The following is a 21,317-nucleotide window of genomic DNA, read 5'->3' on the forward strand; positions in this document are numbered from 1 at the left end:
ATATATTGGCAATAATATTTGCAGAGTGCCTATGGAAAGTTTTTTTTTTTTTTTATGGAAAGTTTTTTAAGGGAAATTTTGCAGGAAGCGGGACTTCCCTGGTGGTGCAGTGGTTAAGAATCTGCCTGCCAATGCAGGGGACATGGGATCGATCCCTGGTCCGGGAAGATCCCACATGCCTCGGAGCAACTAAGCCTGCGTGCCACAACTACTGAGCCCGTGTGCCACAAGTACTGAAGCCCGCGTGCCTAGAGCCCATGCTCCGCAACAAGAGAAGCCACCACAATGAGAAGCACACACACTGCAATGAAGAGTAGCCCCTGCTCGCCACAACTAGAGAAAGCCCACATGCAGCAACTTAGACCCAATGCAGCCAAAAATAAATAAATTAAAAAAAAAAAAAGAAATTTTGCAGGAGAAAGAGAGACAGAGACAGAGCCCCTGTCCCTCAATGTCCTGTGATTAGATGTCACCACTGGTATACAATTTCTTCCAGTTGTGGGCTTCTGTGTATCCTTCCTCAAACATTGAGTGAATTTGGCCAGTTCTGGGGCCCTAGACCTTTGGATAACTGGAGCTTCACACCTGCAGGCAGAGGACCAAGCTGTGTGGTCATAAGGGATGTGTTTTATAGTGAATAAAAGGATGGTAAGTGCTTTTTGGTTGGACTTTACTACCTAGTGTCCTGTAGTTTGTCCCTCGCGTGCAGCAAGGTAGAGCAAGGCCTTCCTGTTTTGGGGGCTACTCTATATGCTTGTGCAGGTTTGCCTGAGTAGAGGCTGAAACCATCCTGCCATCCACTTGCCAAGCTGTGTGTAAGAGCCGTCTGCACACACACAGAGCGAGTGCCTTTTCCTAAATGGCAGAAAGGCGGCAATGGGCTGACAGTGGCCCTGTTGTTTGTAACAGAACTCAAGTCATCCAACAGTCTCCCGCTGTGTCTTGCAGACGTTTGCTGGGAGGACCAGGAGATGGGCTGACTATACAGTTTGCAGTCTCCACAGAAGGCAGGCGGCATTCCCAGGCATCACTGTGGTTCACTGCACATGACCCACGTGGAGATGTGTGTAGACTGGGGCAGGCTGGAGGGACGGAGGCCCCGGTGGTCACTGTAAACATCTGTCCGTCAGAGTCAGTCTATGTGGCACATGGAGCGCGCCGGGCACAGAGCAGGGCCAGCATCCAGGACAGACTGGATGAGGGCTTTTATGTGGGTGTCGTCCTGCCCTCCTGCAACCTCAGTTAGTCCTGACCTGGGCCTCCGATGCCCTCCTGGCTAAGAAGGGTCTCAAAATAACAAGGAGTGCCTCTTTCAGTTGATTTCCCCCTACTTTTGCATGCAAATACTTTAGCATCAAAAAAATTTTGATGCTAAAACAAATTCCCTTAAAGACGTAAGCTCTTTCATTGTCATTTTAAGATACAGGCAATTAAGAGGCATGGGGTATTACAGCATTTCATAGAGTAATCCATGAATATGGGATCAATCTCATCTTTGTGTGTTTTTGCTAATCAGAGCAAACACTAGATCAAGCAGATCTGAGTGGGTGGATACTGATTAAGTTACCCAGGAACAATTCCTACTAATACCATGATACTTTAAGAAAGGTTTAGTAAAAGCCACTTACCCCATCTACACTGACCGGCTAGTGAACACATTCCTGGCAAAAGCAATCTGGAGCAGATCTTTGATTTCACAGCACACATAGAAAATTACATTAATAAGGCCCACTGGGGTGGACAGGTGCATTGAAGCAGAGGTTTCCCTGCCCCATCAATATCTCAGCACGTTGAAAGTGGGCAGCTCAGATCGGCAGTGGTGGCTCTCACCCCAGCTATATACTGGAATTGCCAGGGGAGCTTTAAAATATAATGATGACTGATATAATTGGGGTGATTTTGACGTAATTGGGTGTGGACTGAGCATCAGATGTTTTTAAAGCTCCATAGGTGATTCTAACCTGCAGTCGAGGTTGAGATATTCTAGAGCAGGGGTTCTGAAACTCAAGTGGGCTAAGAACCCCCTGCAGGACTTGTTAAAATATAGATTTCTGGGTCCCAGCCCAGTCTCTGATTCAATCTGGAATGAGTCCTTGGAATTTACATTTCTTTTTCTTTTTTAAATTGAAGTATAGTCGATTTACAAAGTTGTGTTAGTTTCAGGTATACAGCAGTGATTCAGTTAACATATATATGTCTATGTCTCTCTCTCTCTCTCTCTCTCTATATATATATATATACATATACATATATACTTTTTCAGATTCTTTTCCCTTATAGGTTGTTACAAAATATTTAGTATAGTTCCCTGTGCTATACAGTAGGTCCTTGTTGGTTATCTATTTTATATATAGTAGTGTGTATATGTTAATCCCAACCTCCTAATTTATCCCTCCCCCCTTCCCCCTTCGGTAACCATAAGTTTGCTTTCTACATCTGTGGGTCTATTTCTGTTTTGTAAATAAGTTCATTTTTAATAAGTGCCCAGGTGATGCTGATGCTGCTGGTCTGTGGACCACATTTTGAGAACCTCTGCTCTAGAGGGAGTAAACTATGTAAGCAAAGAGTCTGAACTGCTTCCTTAGTATTGATACATTCCTACTGGTTATGTGATGTAGTTACAGTTATATGATATATGAAGTTAGCATATCAATTCTGCTAGGAGGCAGCTGAGTGAACGAGGCAGATAAGTTTAGCTTATGATAACAGTTATTTATTGTGGGCTCACTATGTGCTGGTCACATGACACCTGAAGTTTCAGTTACACTGCCCTACAGCTCTGAGGTTGGTGGCATGAGCCCCATTTTGCAGATGTGAACACTGAGGTGCAGACATGTTAGTAATTGCTCTTGCAGACACAACTGGGGAGGGAGAGAGTCAGAATTTACTCAGGGCTGCCCAGTGCTGAAACTCTGGTTTTTAACCTCTTGCCATATTGCCTCCGCACGAATGAGAAAGTTACTGTAGGTATCTACAGTATTGCTGTAAAATATACTTTTACAGGTCAGACTAATTTAGGCAGTTCTCATCCGGTCACTGCTAATTGGGGAGCTTGTCTTGGGGCTGTGAGTCCCACCCTGCCCTCTCCCACTCCTGCAAATAGAAAGTGGGGGGGTAGGGCAGGGGAGATTGCCTAAGATACTGGATGACAGTGGGACAGAAGCTGCTGTGCTGTAACAACTGTCAGGGGGACAATACCTCCATGTCCATGGGCAGTTCTTGTCCAAACTGCACTGTCTTGGCAGCGTCTATAACTGTGGCTTGATCCCGATAGATAGGAATCATGTTGTACTTGAAACTCAGCTCATCTATAGGCAAATTATATTTCCGAGCATGATTTTGAAGAGTTCCTGTAAATATGAAAGCCAGAAACCTGGGTTACTATTGCCCAAACATTGCCCCCACTCGCCTCAACCAGGATGCTCTGGCGTTAGAGAGCTTCCTCTCCATCCAGAGGACCCAACCATTGACATCTTACTCTGAATTAGTTGGGAGGGGTGGAGCAAAAGCATGTGCGAATTTTGGTCCTGGTTGGGAAGGGCGGGGAGGCCAAGTCTGAAGTGCACCGCTCTGCCAATGAGAGAGACAAGCCCGTGAGGCAGTTTCAGAGCCCAATCTCCCCAACTTTAGCATCTTGCGTAGCTTGTCTTGTATGGGCTGTCTATAGGCTGTTTAGAAGGGACTCAGGATGAGACAGATGAAGGGCTGGGCTCATTAGCATCTAGGAGCCCAGAGACCTTGGTCCCCTCTGGGGTCCTGGGCAGAATCCCTGAGGGCCACTGGAGGGATAGTAAGAGTATTTTTTAGAGGGAAGGACGCTGCTCAGAGGTGGGGCCAGAGAAGGTGGAGAGCAGGTAGTGCCCTTGAGCATGTGGGGTAGCTGTGTGCACTCACAGGGCAGCAGCATTTGCACTGGTAACCTGAGAGGAGTGGGCATTAGGTTGCTGGAGGAACATCTGCTATTTCTGCCATCCTTTCCCCACCCCAGCAAGCGAGGAAGAGCAGGGCCTTGTTCAGCTGCCTTATAATCAACAACCCCTTGGTTAGGCCATCAGCAGCCATGCCATTTTCAAAGTTCCTAGAAACCTGGCACAGCTCATCACACATAATGATCGTTCCTATGGGATTTTTCTAGGGAAAGCACTGGTACCTGTTAGAAATCCTTGAGGAAAGAAGAAACCGGAGATCCAGAAGGACTTAGGCTGTCCTCTTTTGAGCCACAGCTGAAGGAGAAACATTACACCATAATGTACTTTTTTTTTTTTTTCTGAGATAGAATTTGTCTTTTAAATCAAAGTCGTATTTTGGAGGGTGTCCAGGAGGCAGAATCTAAACCGGTCCTGAGTTATCACCAGCCCCATTCTTACTGCCTGCCTTGTCCCCCTTCCTCACCCACCAGGCTGACCATAAACCCAGAACCTGGTTATTACAGAAGTTCTAGAAGGGGGAGAGGGTGGCAAGGTCACACCTGACCGTTTGGACCCATGTCAGATTGGTTCTGTACCTCATGGTGAGATCTCATGAACTAGATCTGAAACTCCAAGGATGGCCTGGAATTAAAATGGACTGTGGGGTTAAGGGTCTAGGGCAAACTCTACTATAATCAGCATAAGACTTTCAAACTGATGCTATTCTGGAAATTTCTGTTTCTTTGGGTTCAGATGATCCCTCGATGGTTGTCAATATTTCAGTTAGCGAGGGCTTCCTAAGAGCTTGAGGGCCAACCGTGTCATCAAATTCATCAGACCCCAAAGACGTGAATTTTCTTACGTCCACAAATGCAGTCCTCAGAATAAGGTCTTTGACCCACGATCCTAGTGGCTTCAGGGATGGGTAGGCTGTGTTGGACCACAGAGAGGGAACCTGGTTGTTGAGGAAACTGTTATACACTTTTTCCATTTCTTCAGACATCACCACCAATCCAGCAATGGCTTTGTTGAGCGTATCTAGAGAGGTCTGAAAGAATAAAAAGGGGTTGGTGCCCTTCACAGATGTAATTATCAGGTGGGAATGAAACTTGTTCATGGTAGCAGGTGTTGCCTTACACTCAAGGACCTGCTTGCTGGGTTCCATCCTCTCTGTAAACTATGTGCTGGGCCAGACGCTCCAATCTTTCATGCATTTTTTTACATGTGACCAGAGGGGTGTAAGACCTTGTAGGGGAGGTGATTCAGGCATAATAGCAGGATCCAGTGAAGTGAAGAAGGGAAGGTGGAGAGATGGCCCCCAAGTATGTTGAGAAAAGCCATCATCCAGCTCTCGTCCAGGCCAAAGGAAGAATGGGCCTAATGATTAGTGATTTGGGAACCATGGACAGGGGGATGAGGACGTGGGAAGTACCTCTAACTCTGCCCGGGGGGAGCCTGCGGCCCCAGGAGTTATAGCAGAAAGGGGAGATTCTTAGATGAGACCAATCTTTCAGCTGATTCCAGAGAGCCTCCTTATACTGGAAACACTTTTTTTTTTTGCGATACGCGGGCCTCTCACTGTTGTGGCCTCTCCCGTTGCGGAGCACAGGCTCCAGATGTGCAGGCTCAGCGGCCATGGCTCACAGGCCCAGCCGCTCCATGGCATATGGGATCTTCCCGGACCAGGGCACGAACCCGTGTCCCCTGCATCGGCAGGCGGACTCTCAACCACTGCGCCACCAGGGAAGCCCCTGGAAACACTTTTTAAAGGTATGTCCCTTATCCTCCCCTCATCTCAAAAAAAGACAGAGGCCGGCAGTAGTCCTGGGAGATGCTGGACCCACAGCAGCCATGGGAAGTTCAGGGTTATATCCGCCACCTGGCTAAAGATAAAGGCAAGCCATATAGATTTGTATGGGTTCCAGTTTTGTGACAACTACTGCCATACATGGGGAAGATATTACAGGAAGATGTTAGAGACCAAACTTATGTTGATTAAAAAACTAAGTCCTAGGACCACATGCAGATAGTTCTAGAGACGGGCGACATGTGACAAGACAGGTCTAGTCATCCTTCCATTCCTTCATGGAGTTATTCCCCTCCTCCCAACTCTTTTCACAAGAGGCAGTGATAGAAGAGAGGAGTGTTAAGTAGGATCTGAGGAACCATTTGCAGCAGAGCTCAGGAAAAAGGGCCTCAGCCAGAGCCCAAACAACCCTCCACCTTAGACACCAAAAATGGAAAGAGGTAGCAGAAGACTTATCTAAGATTCATGGAGAACACTTAAGTCAGGGAGCTGCAGAGGCCAGGTTGCTAGTGCCTTCCAAAACAGCGTAGACAGAGGTCACATTGCGGCCAGTTCTCTCAGAGGAGGCAGCTAACATGTAGTCATGTCCAGCGGCAAGAGCGCACGTCAGAATGTTCTCCCTTATGGCTAGCGGCCTTGTCTCTCCCAGGACTTGCCCTGTCTCACAGTTCTGTAACCGTCTGGAGGAGAGTGAGCTCACCAAGATGGCAGCCCGAGGCCCCTGAGGCTCCCGCCCTCCCCTGGCCTTTCTTATCACTACCACTGTGAGGCCTTGCTGTTTGCTGGGGGAGGTGAAAGGGAGGCTGGGACAGAGCCAGGGCAAGGCAGGACAGGGCAGGTGCCAGGATGAGGGAGATCTCTGGTGCAGGCCCAGCATACAGTGGTGGCCACCACCCCTCCCTCCAATGGGAGTGCTTGGCTCTGACTCCTGATTGCCTTGCAGGCTGCTTCTCCCAGGGCTCCTATCTCTTCTACTTGTTTTTAGGTGAGTACTGCCATTAGTGGTGGACACTGTTGTTTGACCAGAAGAAGTGACCGCTTTGTTCCTGAGAGCCACATTCGTTCACTTGCATGTTCAAATATTCATGGAAGATTTAGGACGTGTCAGGCACTGGGGAAACAGAGATGACTTATATACTAGTCTCCTTCTCTTCAAGTTCATTGTCTACTGGGGGAGCCATACTCATGGAGGAGTTATTACAAAACAAGGTGGTACATTGTACACAAAAACAGTGATGGACACAGACACCTCAAGTGATGGAGCCCTGAGGAGGGGTCCCTGTCATCTGGTGGTGGAGGGAAGGGCTGGTGTTCCAGGAAGACTTTATGAGGAAGTGACATTTGGACTTGTCCATCTTTAAGTGGGTGAAAGGCCATACATGATGTGGAAGATGTCAGAGATGAGCAGCAGCCATCTCCTCTTCCTCCTCCGAACAACAGTATCCTCCTAGTTTTATCTGGGCACAGAGCAATCCAATACAGATATTGGGACTACATTTCCCAGCCACCCTTGCAGCTGGGGTGTTGCCATGTGACCAAGCTTTGGCTAAAGGGATATAAGAAAAAATGATGTATGCAACTTCTGGGCTACATTTTTACGAGGAAGCTGCTCTCCCTCAGCTCTCTTTCCCCTGTCCCAGTGGCTGGCAAAAGGGGACAGTTGGAATGGCCACCTTAGTCTCAGAGATGGGAGCTACCTGTTGAGACTGGACGAGCCAGCTCTCCAGCTGAGATCCTTGGATGAGCTCACAAAGCAAGATTAACTACCTGTCCTAGACAGAGCTTTGTCTGGGCTCTTAACTGAGAGAGAGGTGAATTTCTATCCTGTTTTGGCCACTGTATTTGGGGATCTTTATCACAGCAGCTTCACCTATACCCTGATTCATTCAATGTAGAAGGTAATAAGCTCTGACCTGACTACTTGGCCTGCTGACACTGGTTTACCTAACCAGATGTCATAGGCCCAAGGTGATGACGTAATGTATTCAGCTGACCCAGTGGCCCCCTAACTCACAAGCCTGGGTATTGCCAGACGACCAGAAACATTTGGAGACTTTCCTTTCCTAATACGGAAGAGACGGTCTTTAAAAGATCTACCCTAGCTGCCCTTCCCAATCTTATCACTCAGCCTTGATTCTGTGCTAGGTATTTGGTTCCCTGCTTGGCAGTAGAACTTTTCCTGTTACTGTTCAATATTTGGTCTCTAATAGTTTCCCTTATTAAAGTTATGCACAGAGACAACAGGAAGTCCTGTAGCCAGCATTACAAAGTCAATGCCATTCAGAAAGTATTCCTGAGCATAAGGCAAAGGTCTAAATAGTTCTTCCTAAATTTTAGTTGCACTGACATCATCTGGGGGAGTTTATTTGAAATTCATATCCCCAGGAATTCCTCAAGGAATCCTAACTCCGTAGGTCTGAAGTGGAATCAGGGAATCTACATTTGAACCTCAGCACAGTGGACCCTAATTTAGGTGTTTTGTGGCCTCAATTTAAGAAACTCTGGTTGTCATAGTCTTCATAAAGACTATGATATTAAAAGCAAACTAGCCATCAGGAACAAGCACTGAATCTCTCTTAACTGAGTGCTTAGGTTCCTGGTCAAATTCCTAATGAGTCAATGGTAATTCTAAGGGTGCAAGTTAGGATAATGAAGGGTTTGTAAGGCCACATAGTCACTAGGCCATTATTAGAGCTAGGGAACACAGACTAGAGGAGGGTGAATTCAGGTTTAGACAAGTTGGGCTTGAAGGGTTGTTAGCATATCCAGATGGAAATGTTGAGGTGATGGGAATGGAAACTTCACATTGTTATACACTCTGCACAAAGCTTTGATACCCAATAGCAAGGATGGCAGTGAGCGTGCATACATGTATGAGCCTCAGCAGATTGTTAAACCGGTCCACTTCCTGTCCAAGAACAGTGGTCAAGGAGTTAAGGCGTCCGTGAGGATCCTTGACAAAAAGGCTCTCAGAAGCGTTCTCCATCTCCAGAGTTTCTGAAACACACACGGCTGATTTGTCAGATCAATGATTGTTGATTTCTCTCCTTATCTCATTGCTATTGGAATGCACTTATCTTAACCTTTCTTAAAGCCAACTTCTCTTGTCCCTGGGGCCTAGGCTGAACGGGAGTCAGGCCGCTCGGACTTCAGTGGCAAGTGCTACCTGGTAGACAAGGGACATCCCTGAGACCAGAGGTACCAGGGGTCCCGAGTCGTCTCCTCTGCCTTGTGTGTATGCGGCATATGTAAGCCTCGCTCTTCCCTACACACCCGTGTTGCATCTAGGAGAGGAGGGGTTGGGGGCAGGACACCCCCGGAGAGAGGAGAGAGACAGCATTTATCCCAGGTTACTGAGTGTTGTTCAAAGGGACTGACTGGATTGTGAAATGGGTCCATGTTTCAAACTGGATCGAAAATTGTGCTCTTCTTTTCCCCTACAATCCACCCAGTGGAGGTTCATATAAGCTCTAAAAAATGAAGGGACTGCATTTTCCTTACATAGATGAGTAAAGTGCGAGAAAACAAGTGGCTCTGAGATATGTACATCAATTTCCTCTTAACCATTCACATTTTGGCTGCCGTAGAAAAATCACACAGCAGTGTGGGTAAGGGCAAGCTCTTGGGTCCACAGGGCTGCGGTTACATGCCTACACTCTTCTCCTTTTGTCAGTCCCCTCGGGCTATTCGGAACCTCAGTTCTCTTGTTGAGCCAATTGCACCCCTGCCCCTCGTCTCAGCAGATGGCATGGCTTATCATTTCACAGTAAAAGTACAAACTATGAAGCGTGGAGAGAAAAACCTCCTAGGTGTCAATGGAACTCTATGAAACAAGTATACTAACTTTCCATCCACATCCATCCATCCATCCATCCAGCCAGCCAGCCAGCCATCCACCTTCATCCCTTTTTCCACCCAGTCCTCCATCTTATGTTTATTAAAAATGCTTCCTAAAATAACTCAGTTGCTTCAATATCAACACAATTCTACACTCAAGAAGAGAGTCTTTTGAGGGGCTGCTTTAGGAGGAACATAACTGACTTCTGAGGTCACACAGGTCCTTTCTTTTCCGGGGGCCTTAATAGTATTGGCAAGACTTAGTCTGTGTTACTGTGATGTAATAAGAAATATGTCTTTTGGTCTGTGTCCCCAGCTTCTGGCCAGAGCTCCTAAAACTCTTATAATTTCCTCATTGATAAGAGTGATGGGAGCATCATTTCTATAATTGTTGGTTTCTGACCCCAACTCCTGAAATAGCTCCTGAGTGATGAAGGTGAAAGGAACATCTTTTGTTATTGATAACAAGCCCCTTTCAACCACACCTGAGTTTATGTTAATGAGCTGACTCTTGGACCACCCCTAAAGACGAGGGGCTGGTTGTCAGGGGAAATAACCATGTGATTAGAGAGTTGGAACTTCTAGCTCTACTCTCTGACCTCCTGGGAGAGGGGAGGGGCTGGAGGTTAAGTTAATCACTAAAGGCCAGTGACTTAATCAATCATGTCTACATAATGAAACTTCCATAAAGACCTAACTGAAGGGGTTTGGAGAGCTTCTGGGTTGGTGAATGCATCATGTGCCAGGAGGGACTAAACCTCCTGCCCTCGGGACTCTTCTGGGCCAGTGACTTAATCAATCATGTCTACGTAATGAAACTTCCATAAAGACCTAACTGAAGGGGTTTGGAGAGCTTCTGGGTTGGTGAATGCATCATGTGCCAGGAAGGACTAAACCTCCTGCCCTTGGGACTCTTCTGGACCTTGCCTTATGTACTTCTTTATCTTGCTGTTTATCCTTATCCTTTAGTATATCATATTAAGTAATCTGGTAAATGTAAATAACCACTTCCCTGAGTTCTGTGAGTTGTTCTAGAAAATTACTGAACCCCAGAAGGGGGTTGTGGGAATCCTCGATTTATGGCTGGTTGGTCAGAAGTACAGGTCACACCCTGAGGACTTGTTGGCTTCTGAAGTGGGGACAGTCTTGTGGGACTTGTGAGCCCTTAAACCGTGGGGTCTGTGCCCACTCTGGATAAAGTCATAACTGAATTGTAGGACACCCAGCTGGTGTCCAGAGAGTAACTGCTTAATGTAGGGGGGAACCCATACACTTGATCCCGGAGTATTGTGAATAGAGACAGAAACACAGTTTACTTTTACAGTCACTAGTTTTTTTTTTATGCCTCATCTTTTTTTTCCCCTATAATGACATTTCCAACCATGAACAATATATGAAGACATCTAAATCTACAGTCACTCTAAGAAAAGTGTGAAAGTGGATCTGTGATGATTCAGGAAGATTCCCTAACTCACCAGAAAACAAAGTGAAATAATCTAGCCACCTCTCCTGTTGGAGAAAAAAAAAAAAAAATGAAATGGATTCCAGAGCAGGGCTGTCCAATAGAATATTTTATGATGATGGAAATATTTTCCATTTGCATTGTTCAGTATGGCAGCACTTAAAATGTGGCTAGTGCAACTGAGGAAATGAATTTTAAATTTAATTTAAAGTTGAAGTAACCACATGTGGCTAACGGCTACTGTCTCGGACAGTACAAGTCTAGAGATGTTAGAAAACTCAGGAAAAAGTCTGGTTAAAGTTACATTGAGCTAGAAACCAACTTGTTCCTCATGCTTCTGGCAGTTAAGATGTCAAGGTGCTATAGGCTTCTCGTCTATAAGTGGAGAGCTCTACGTCAGAAGAGCTCTCTATGTAAAGAAAAAATCTGCATAATAAGCAGATTTGGACACCTGCCTGTCACTCAGCTTTTGGAGTTTATTCCTAAAAGTCCCATTGTACATGTATGCTAGGAATTACTTAGTACCTGGAACTCTGGTCCGGACAGAAGCAACGAGTTCTTGGACAATCTCATCATTGCTCTTTCCCTCTCCACCAGAAGATGACCTCGGCTGAACCTCAAGTATGGTGTTGATTAAAGTGTTGGTCTCTTTGTACTGTAATGGTGAGAAGAGACAGAACAGTGAAGAACCAAATTCTCAAAAAAGTAATTTTTCACACATAGTTTATTAGAGAAATAATGGCAGTGGCCAAAACCAAGGAAATTTTATTTTATTTATTTATTTATTTTTTGCGGTACGCAGGCCTCTCACTGTTGTGGCCTCTCCCGTTGCGGAACACAGGCTCCGGACGCACAGGCTCAGTGGCCATGGCTCACGGGCCCAGCCGCTCCGCGGCATGTGGGATCTTCCCGGACTGGGGCATGAACCCGTGTCCCCTGCATCGGCAGGCGGACTCTCAACCACTGTGCCACCAGGGAGGTCCAGAAATTTTGTTTTTTATATTGAAGATATAGTTGGTAAAATGTGCTCATTGGAAATGATAGTGTTTAGCTCTCAGTGTTATAGTTGAACATTTTTGGTTGAACAACAATGTGAATTTACTGAATGTCATTGAACTGTATACTTAAAATGGTTAAAATGATAAATTTCATGTTACATGTGTTTTACCACAGTAAAAAATGGTTAAACAATTTTTGGCTAATTATTTAAAAGGCAGTTATGAAAGTGAGGAAGAAATAATGAGAATTCAGTTTTAGAACATACTTTTATTTAAATAACATTTTCTCAAGGGAACCCTCCTACACTGTTGGTGGGAGTGTAAGTTGGTGCTGCCCCTGTGGAAAACAGTGTGGAGGTTCCTCAGAAAACTAAAAAGAGAATTACCATATGATCCAGCAAACCCACCCCTGGGCATATATCCAGACAAAACTATAATTCAAAAAGATACACGCACCCCTATGTTCATAGCAGCATTATTCACAAGAGCCAAGACATGAAAACAACCTAAATGTCCATTGACAAATGAATGGATAAAGAAGATGTGGTACATATATACAATGGAATACTACTCAGCCATAAAAAAGAATGAAAGAATGCCATTTGCAGCAACATGGATGCAACTAGAGATTATCATACTAAGTGAAGTAAGTCAGAAAGAGAAAGACAAATACCACATGATATCACTTATATGTGGAATCTAAAATATGGCACAAATGAAACTATCTACAAAACACAGAGACTCACAGACATAGAGAGCAGAGGGGGTGGGGGGTGGGGGAGGGAAGGCTGGGAGTTTGGGATTAGCAGATGTAAACTATTATATATAGGATGGATAAACATTGGATAAAAATGGATGGATAAACAAGGTCCTAGTGTATAGCTCAGGGAACTAGATTCAATATCCTGTGATAAACCATAATGCAAAAGAATATAAAAAAAAGAATGTCTCTATGTGTATAACTGAGTCACTTTGCTGTACAGCACAGATGGGCACAACATTGTAGATTAGCTATACTTCAGTAAAATAATAACGTTTTCCCAATTAGAAAAGTATTATGGGGAATTCCCTGGTGGTCCAGTGGTTAGGACTCCACGCTTTCGCTGCCGAGGGTGTGGGTTCAATCCCTGGTTGGGGAACTAAGATCCTGCATGCCATGGGGTGCAGCCAAAAAAAAAAAAAAATAGAGTGGTAGAATTTAGAAAAGTATTATAGCTTATTATTGAAAATTTAGAAAACACAGAAAAGTATAAAGAAAAATTATTCATGATCTTGCTTTTCAGAGATATTTATAACTTTAGTTTACCTCCCCCACCCCCTGGACATTTTCTGTATATATGTGCATATAGTTTTAAATATTGAACCCATACAATTTATGTAGTATTTATTCTTTTTCAATTTCATGAACATTTTCTCACATCACTGAAAAATCTTCATGAGTCCTGTTTTAAGTGACTGATCCTCGCTGGTTTGAATGCACTATAATTAATATAGTTGTTTATTTACTTTTTGGATATTTCTATTTTCCAGATTTTTTTTAGAACTCTGTGAATAGAATATCTATATATGAATTTCATCCACTATCATTTACATTCTTTACATGATATATTACCAAAGGCATATTTTTAAACTGTGTATTATTACATTGATTTCTAACAACACTGTATCGACTTACACTCCCAACAATAGTGTATCAGAGGACCTGTCTTTCTGTCTTTGTAAGAATTGCTATCATTGCTTAAAAAATCCTTTCCAATTTGATGCGCAAAATAGTTTTTCATTGGTTTGCACTTCTTTGAGGATTAGTAGAGTTAAACATTTAAAAACTAAGTTCATTGGCTATCTGTATTGTCTTTATAAATTATTTATATATTTTGTACATTTTGAGTTTTAGTGTTTATTACTATTGATTTATAGGAGATAATTCTATAATAAAGATAATTAACTATTTTCTATTTTTTTCTTGTTGTAAAATACACATAATATAAAATTTGCTATCTGCACTATTTTTAACTGTACAGTTCAGTGGTATTAAATATACTAATAATGTTGTCACCACCATTCATCTCCATAACTCTTTTCATCTTGGAAACCTGAAACTCTGTACCCATTAAACAATAACTCATCATTTCGTTTCTCGCCAGCCTCTAGCAACCACCATCCTACTTTCTGTCTCCAAAATTTTGTCTACTCTAAATACCTCATATAAATGTAATTATGCAGTATTTTTCTTTATTTGACTGGTTTATTTCACTCAGTGTCATGTCCTTAAGGTTCATCCATGCTGTGCAGAATTTCCTTCCTTTTGAAGGCTAATAATATTCCATTGTATGTATACACCATTTTTTTCCTATCCATTCATCCACTGATGGACACTTGGGTTGCTTCCATGTTTTAGCTATTGTGAATAATGCTGCTATGAGTATGGGTGCACAAATATCTTTTTTTGTCCCTGATTTCAATTCTTTTGTGTATATACCCAGAAGTGGAATTGCTGGATTATATGGTAAATCTAATTTTTTTTTTAAGGAACTGCCATACTGTTTTCCACAGAGGCTGTACCATTTTACATTTCTCTTTGGAGGAATGTCTATTCAAGTCCTTTGACCATTTTTGAATTGGGTTGTTTGTTTTTTTGTTGTTGGGTTTTAGGAGTTCCCTATATACTCTGAATATTAATCCCTTATCAGATATATAATTTATGAATATTTTCTCCCATTCTGTGGGTTGCCTTTCTCTCTGTTGAATTAAAATGAAAAAATTAAAATAAAATAAACTTTCATGAAGTCCAATTTGTCTGTTTTTTTCTTTTGTTATTTCTGCCTTTGGTGTCATATCCAAGAAATCATTGCTAAATCTAATGTCATGAAGCTTTTTGTCCTATGTTTTCTTCTAAGAATTTTATATCTTTAGTTCTTTTTTTAAAAATGTCTTTATTGGAGTATAATTGCTTTACAATGTTGTGTTATTTTCTCCTGTATAACAAAGTGAATCAGCTATATGTATATTTATAACCCCTTATATCCCCATATCTCCTCCCTCTTGCGTCTCCCTCCCATCCTCCCTATCCCACCCCTCTAGGTGGTCACAGAGTACCGAGCTGATCTCCCTGTGCTATGCGGCTGCTTCCCACTAGCTATCTATTTTACGTTTGGTAGCGTATATATGTCCATGCCACTCTCTCACTTCGTCCCAGCTTACCCTTCCCCCTCCTCATGTCCTCAAGTCCATTCTCTACATCTGCATCTTTATTCCTGTCCTGCCCCTAGGTTCATCAGAACCTTTTTTTTTTTTTAGATTCCATATATATGTGTTAACATACGGTATTTGTTTTTCTCTTTCTGACTTACTTTACTCTGTATGACAGTCTCTAGGTCCATCCACTTCACTACAAATAACTCGATTTCATTTCTTTTTATGGCTGAGTAATATTCCATTGTATACATGTGCCACATCTTTTTTATCCATTCATCTGTCGATGGACACTTAGGTTGCTTCCATGTCCTGGCTGTTGTAAACAGAGCTGCAATGTACATTGTGGTACATGACTCTTTTTGAATTATGGTTTTCTCAGGGTATATGCCCAGTAGTGGGATGCTGGGTCGTACGGTAGTTCTATTTTTGGTTTGTTAAGGAACATCCATACTGTTCACCATAGTGGCTGTATCAATTTACGTTCCCACCAATAGTGCAAGAGGGTTTCCTTTTCTCCACACCCCCTCCAGCATTTATTGTTTGTAGATTTTTTTTTTTTTTGCTGTACGCAGGCCTCTCACTGTTGTGGCCTCTCCCGCTGTAGAGCACAGGCTCCGGACGCGCAGGCTCAGCGGCCATGGCTCACGGGCCCAGCCGCTCCACAGCATGTGGGATCTTCCTGGACCGGGGCACGAACCCGTGTCCCCTGCATTGGCAGGTGGACTCTCACCCACTGCTCCACCAGGGAAGCCCTGTTTGTAGATTTTTTGATGATGGCGATTCTGACCGGTGTGAGGTGATACCTCACTGTAGTTTTGATTTGCATTTCTCTAATGATTAGTGATGTTGAGCATCCTTTCATGTGTTTGTTGGCAATCTGTATATCTTCTTTGGAGAAATGTCTATTTAGGTCTTCTGCGCATGTTTGGATTGGGTTGTTTGTTTTTTTGATATTGAGCTGCATGAGCTGCTTGTATAATTTGGAGATTAATCCTTTGTCAGTTGCTTCATTTGCACATATTTTATCCCATTCTGAGGGTTGTCTTTTCGTCTTGTTTATGGTTTCCTTTGCTGTGCAAAAGCTTTTAAGTTTCATTAGATCCCATTTGTTTATTTTTGTTTTTATTTCCATTTCCCTAGGAGGTGGGTCAAAAAGGATCCTGTTGTGATGTATGTCATAGAGTGTTCTGCCTATGCTTTCCTTTAAGAGTTTTATAGTGTCTGGCCTTACATTTAGGTCTTTAAGCCATTTTGAGTTTATTTTTGTGGATGGTGTTAGGTAAGGGTCCAACTTCATTCTTTTGCATGTGGATGTCCAGTTTTCCAAGTACTGTTTGTGGAAAAGACTGTCCTTTCCCCATTGAATGGTCTTGACACCCTTGTCAAAAATCATTTGACCATATATGTGAGGGTTTATTTCTGGGCTTTCTATTCTACTTCATCGGGCTATATGTCTGTCTTTATGCAGTACAAGTGTTTTGATTACATTAGTTTTATTGATTTCAAATTTTATCCCAGCGTAGTTGGAGAAGATAATTTGTATGATATTTATCTTTTTAAAACTATTGATACTTAATTTGTGGTCTAACATATGGTCTATTCTGGAAATTGTCCCATGTGTGGACAGTTAACTTTTTCTGATTTTTTTTTGTTGTTGTTTCAAAGATGTTTTGCTTTGTCATTTAATTTTCTTATGGCCTTTTGGATATACTCACATGTTCTGGCTCTTTCTAATGTGATTTATTTTTCAATTGCTTTTTATGCTTAGAAATTCCTTTTCCAAGGTCAATTAAATATTCTCAATTGTTCTAGTTTTTTTTTAAAATTCAGAAACATGGTATCTTCTTATGTATATTTGTTGGAACCTCTTAGAGGTTTTCTTTATACCAGTCACAACACTCGTTATCCACTTACCTGAGAAAAGAGTTCAGAACCTGGGATTACAGATCTTGGTTGTAAAAGTTATATTTTACATAATAGATCTTCTTTCAAACATGACTTTTGACATATTCATTAGGTCCTAAACACATATGTGACATTATCTACTTAATGTTATGGTTAAATAGTTTGGTTTCCTTGCTCAGTGCCAGTTGTTTAATATTATGACTTTTCCATTTTAGTTCTTGACTTGTTGGTTAGATAAAAGTCTTGAAACATTTAGCGCAGCCAGGTTCAATTTTCTTTACTAGTCTCTAGTACGCATCTATGTAAGTATAGTTTGCTGGTCTGAAGAAGGAATCATTTGTATCTTTTGCATTAAGTCTCTGTTGATGGCAAGAGGCAGAATTGTCTCACTTAAACCAGCTAAAGCAAAGAGAAGGGGTCTCTTGGCACATATAGATGGGAAGAAGAAGACACAAGTCATGTGGGTTTCAGGCATGGATGGATCTAGCACTCTCTCTCTTGTGCATATTTGGTTGTTTCTCTTTCTTTCCTATGGCAGATGACCTTCTTCCATTTGGTAGGAAGAAGGGGTGGGGGGTCAGGGATGAGGGCACAGAATGCTGCAGAGATGCAGCATCGTAGCCAGTGATTCCAGAGGAAAGGCATTTTCCTCCCTCCTCCCTCCTAGGATCTATATATCCTATAAAGGAATCTCAGGCACCTAGTGTGGGCCATGTCCCTGCTCCTTGGACCAATTCCAGGGGCTGGGTGGTGTTGTGCTGCCTTTGGCCAGGCCTGAGTTACATGCCCACCTCTGTGAAGGTAGAGAGTGGTTGGAAGTTTTACCAGAATCTAATGGAATGAGGAAGGGGAAATTTTCCCAAAAGAAAGAGGTAGGGGATGTACTGTACCAGAAAAATGAAGGAAGGGAGGTTGGGAAGAAAAACATAACTTGGGGCTCACTACATGCCTACTGTCTCATTCTCAGTCATTCTGAACCAATGAAAACACAAAAAACTACATTCCCAGGTATATACTGCCAAGAGTGTTACCCCACCCAAAAGTCCTGTGCTTCTCACGGGATGCAGTGAGCCTACCATTTCCACATTCCTCTCTCCCTTCTCTCACCTCCACGCCCACCCACTCCAGAACAAGCAGTCAGATGATTGAATATTAACACTAGGTTTGGCCACCTGTTTTTCCTCCTGAAAGTAGAATCAGGAAAAATAAGATATTCTAACTCTTCACTGAATGGCAAAGCAATTTTTAGGGCAGAGAACATGACATAGGTCATGTCATGTTCTCTGAGAACATGATCATTGAGAATTTCCACTGTTGTTTTGCATGGATTCTTTGATATCTACGCAGACCTTACCCTCTAATTTGTCTCTAACTTGTAGGGGCCAAATTTAAGTTGAAAAGAAAGGGGATTCCCTTCAGCTTCGTGAGGCCAACCTAGTCTCCAACCTTTAGAGTATTCCAGGGCTCCAGGGACATACCTCTTTTCGTGGCTTTGGTTCACCAAAGATGCCAGACTATGACAGATAATAAAACTGGAAGGGTATGTAATGGCCCAGTCATGGGGGAGCCTTGATTGCCATGCTCAGGAGCTCGGACTACCCTTAGGTAATGGTGTGGCATCAGAGGTTCTTGGGGGAGTAAAATTGTCCAGTTTGCTCTTTGGACGTACTGCTGTGGTCTGGTACTGTCACCTTGATGAACTGTACTTTTATTTTTTAATTTAATTTAATTTTTAAATTATTTTTAAAAATTGAGATATAGTTGATGTACAATATTACATAAGTTACAGGTGTAAAACAGAGTGATTCACAATTTTTAAAGTTATACTCCATTTACAGTTATTATAAAACGTTGGCTATATTCCCTGTTGTACAATATATCCTTGTAGCTTATTTATTTTATATGTAGTAGCTTATACCTCTTAATTCCCTACCCCTGTTTTGCCCCTCCCCCCTTCCCTCTCTCCACTGGTAACCACTAGTTGATTCTCTATATCTGTGAGCCTGCTCCTGTTATATTTTTTGTTATATTCACCAGTTTGTTGTATTTTCTATTTTTATTTATTTTTATTGTTTTGGCCATGCCATGTGGCTTGTGGGATCTTAGTTCCCTGACCAGGGATTGAACCCAGGCCCTTGGCAGTGAAAGTACAGAGTCCTAACCACTGGACTGCTGGGGAATTCCTGTTGTATTTTTTAGATTCCACATATAAGTGATGTTATACAGTATTTGTCTTTCTCTGTCTGACTTATTTCACTTAGCATAATGCTCTCCAAGTCCATCCATGTTGTTGCAATGGCAAAATTGATAAACTGTGCTTTTAAAGAACAGTGTTTTGATTTCTCTGCCTTGGATATTTGCTATTGTACTTTTATAACCTACTCCTCTGGGGGGGGGGTCCATAAATCTTTGTGAAATATGTTACAAATATGCCCAGCATGGAGGGAGAAGTGCAAAAGAAAAAGGGCTGTCGGGATTATCATCCAAATCTCCATGTTGCAGGAGACTAGCAGGTAGATTATGGACTAAGCAGAGGCTGGAAGCTGAGGGGGTGGCTGGTGACAAGAAGATGAATGACGATCTTAGGATTCTGTGAAGGATCCAGAGGGAGCAGGCTAAATTGGAACCAGATGTTGAAGTCGAGGTGAAACATTTATTTTATTTGTTTATTTAAGAAGATTATAACTTACAGAGCCAGTGAGGTGATTATTGATGTTTCAGGTTTATATACACAATATGAATATGTCTTTTAAGTAGAAAGGCCACATACCTGGAAAACTAGGTTGGCATTTTCATGCATTCCAAATATTTCTGGGTCATCTATCAAAGGCAGGTTTTCAATGTAGTCTTTAAACTCTTGTAGGCTGTCAGCCAAGGGTGCAAAATAGATACCTGTTATTGAAAACACAGAAGGCAATATGTCTCAAATAGACGAGCTTTGAGTACTGCCAGGTTTGGTGCTTCTCTGTCTGTTCAGATGGTGGGTATAATCAACTGCCTCACAGAGAAACAGGAATGGTTTTTCCTCACCTTCATCCCTGTGTCTAGTTTCTTTACCTTTTCTTGAGGCCTTTACATCTAATCAGTGTCCTAACCTTTCAGGGTGTTAACCTGCAGAACATTTCAAGGTTCTGAGAACCCAGGGATGTGCTACTGAGAGGTGTGTTCCGAATTTATGGAACTTTGAAAACACACAGAATACCACCCACTTTAGAGCAGAAATAATTCAAAATGGTTATCGTACAATAGATATCTTTGTACTCTTACAATCAAAGCCATTTTGAAGGTGGTCAAGCATGAGGATGGGAGGGTGTGGGGTCTGGGTTGTGAGGACTGGACACAGACAGCTCCTGGATGGAAAACTCAGAGATGCTGTCAATGACTTTTTGGAAAAAGTTGTTTTCCATGATATTGAAAAGTCACTCACCTGATTCAGAATATTTATAATCCTCTTGTAATGTTTCAGGAGAAAAAAATCTTTTCAAAACAGTACGAAGGCATCTTTGATCCCAGGTATCTGTAACTCTACCACCATATGTAATTTCACCTGAAAAGAAGTTTGCATTTAAAAACATTGTTTGCTTTTAATTGATATGCATACCCACATTCTAATAGGTTTATTTATTCACACATTTATTTGGTACTGAAAGTGGAAATAGCACATTGAGTTTCTTCTATTACCCCAACCCCAAAGATAATAAAAGTCAACTTTTAAAAAGCAGAAAAAAATCTAGTATATGTTCTCTCCCCTAATTATTTTGCTTTTCCCAAATAACTGATACTAAAGCCAGTGAGATCTGTTTACATATTTCTTTCTTCTTCCTGTGTTTTTTCTTCAAAAATATTGATTTGGGGTCTTATCCCATCATTGACTGTAGTACTCTAAAACAGACATACTTTCCAGGAACCACTGCTTCTTTTGGGGGCCGATGAGCTAAATGAAACCAAAACATTTACAGCAAGCCATTCAAACTCTATACATACCTTATAAATCATTGATATTAAGTCAAGGAAGAAAGATCCATAGTGAAGGAGACAAGTTGCCTCACAGAAATTATGTTATGGGGAACTACAATTTGTTGGTATCCCATCTCTTTCCACAGAGAAATTATGCTCCATCATCATCCCCAAGTTACAAGTAGGAAAGTTATCTATTCTGCATTGGAATGATTGTACTGCTGGAGGATATAATTCCTTGGAAAAAT

The 21,317-nt window shown here is 42.4% G+C and overlaps 1 protein-coding gene across 1 annotated transcript in view; it reads right to left on the reverse strand.

The window, feature by feature from the left end:
* Window positions 1-21,317, reverse strand: part of DNAH6 (dynein axonemal heavy chain 6) — a 291,757-nt gene that overhangs the window by 4,012 nt on the left and 266,428 nt on the right. Inside the window, 7 exon segments of the mRNA XM_030837528.2 lie at window positions 3,199-3,350; window positions 4,151-4,223; window positions 4,771-4,956; window positions 8,585-8,712; window positions 11,540-11,669; window positions 19,883-20,004; window positions 20,540-20,659. Coding sequence (XP_030693388.2) covers window positions 3,199-3,350; window positions 4,151-4,223; window positions 4,771-4,956; window positions 8,585-8,712; window positions 11,540-11,669; window positions 19,883-20,004; window positions 20,540-20,659 — 911 coding nt within the window.

This window comes from Globicephala melas, chromosome 12 (assembly GCF_963455315.2).
Source record: "Globicephala melas chromosome 12, mGloMel1.2, whole genome shotgun sequence".
In the NCBI taxonomy this organism is placed as follows: domain Eukaryota; kingdom Metazoa; phylum Chordata; class Mammalia; order Artiodactyla; family Delphinidae; genus Globicephala; species Globicephala melas.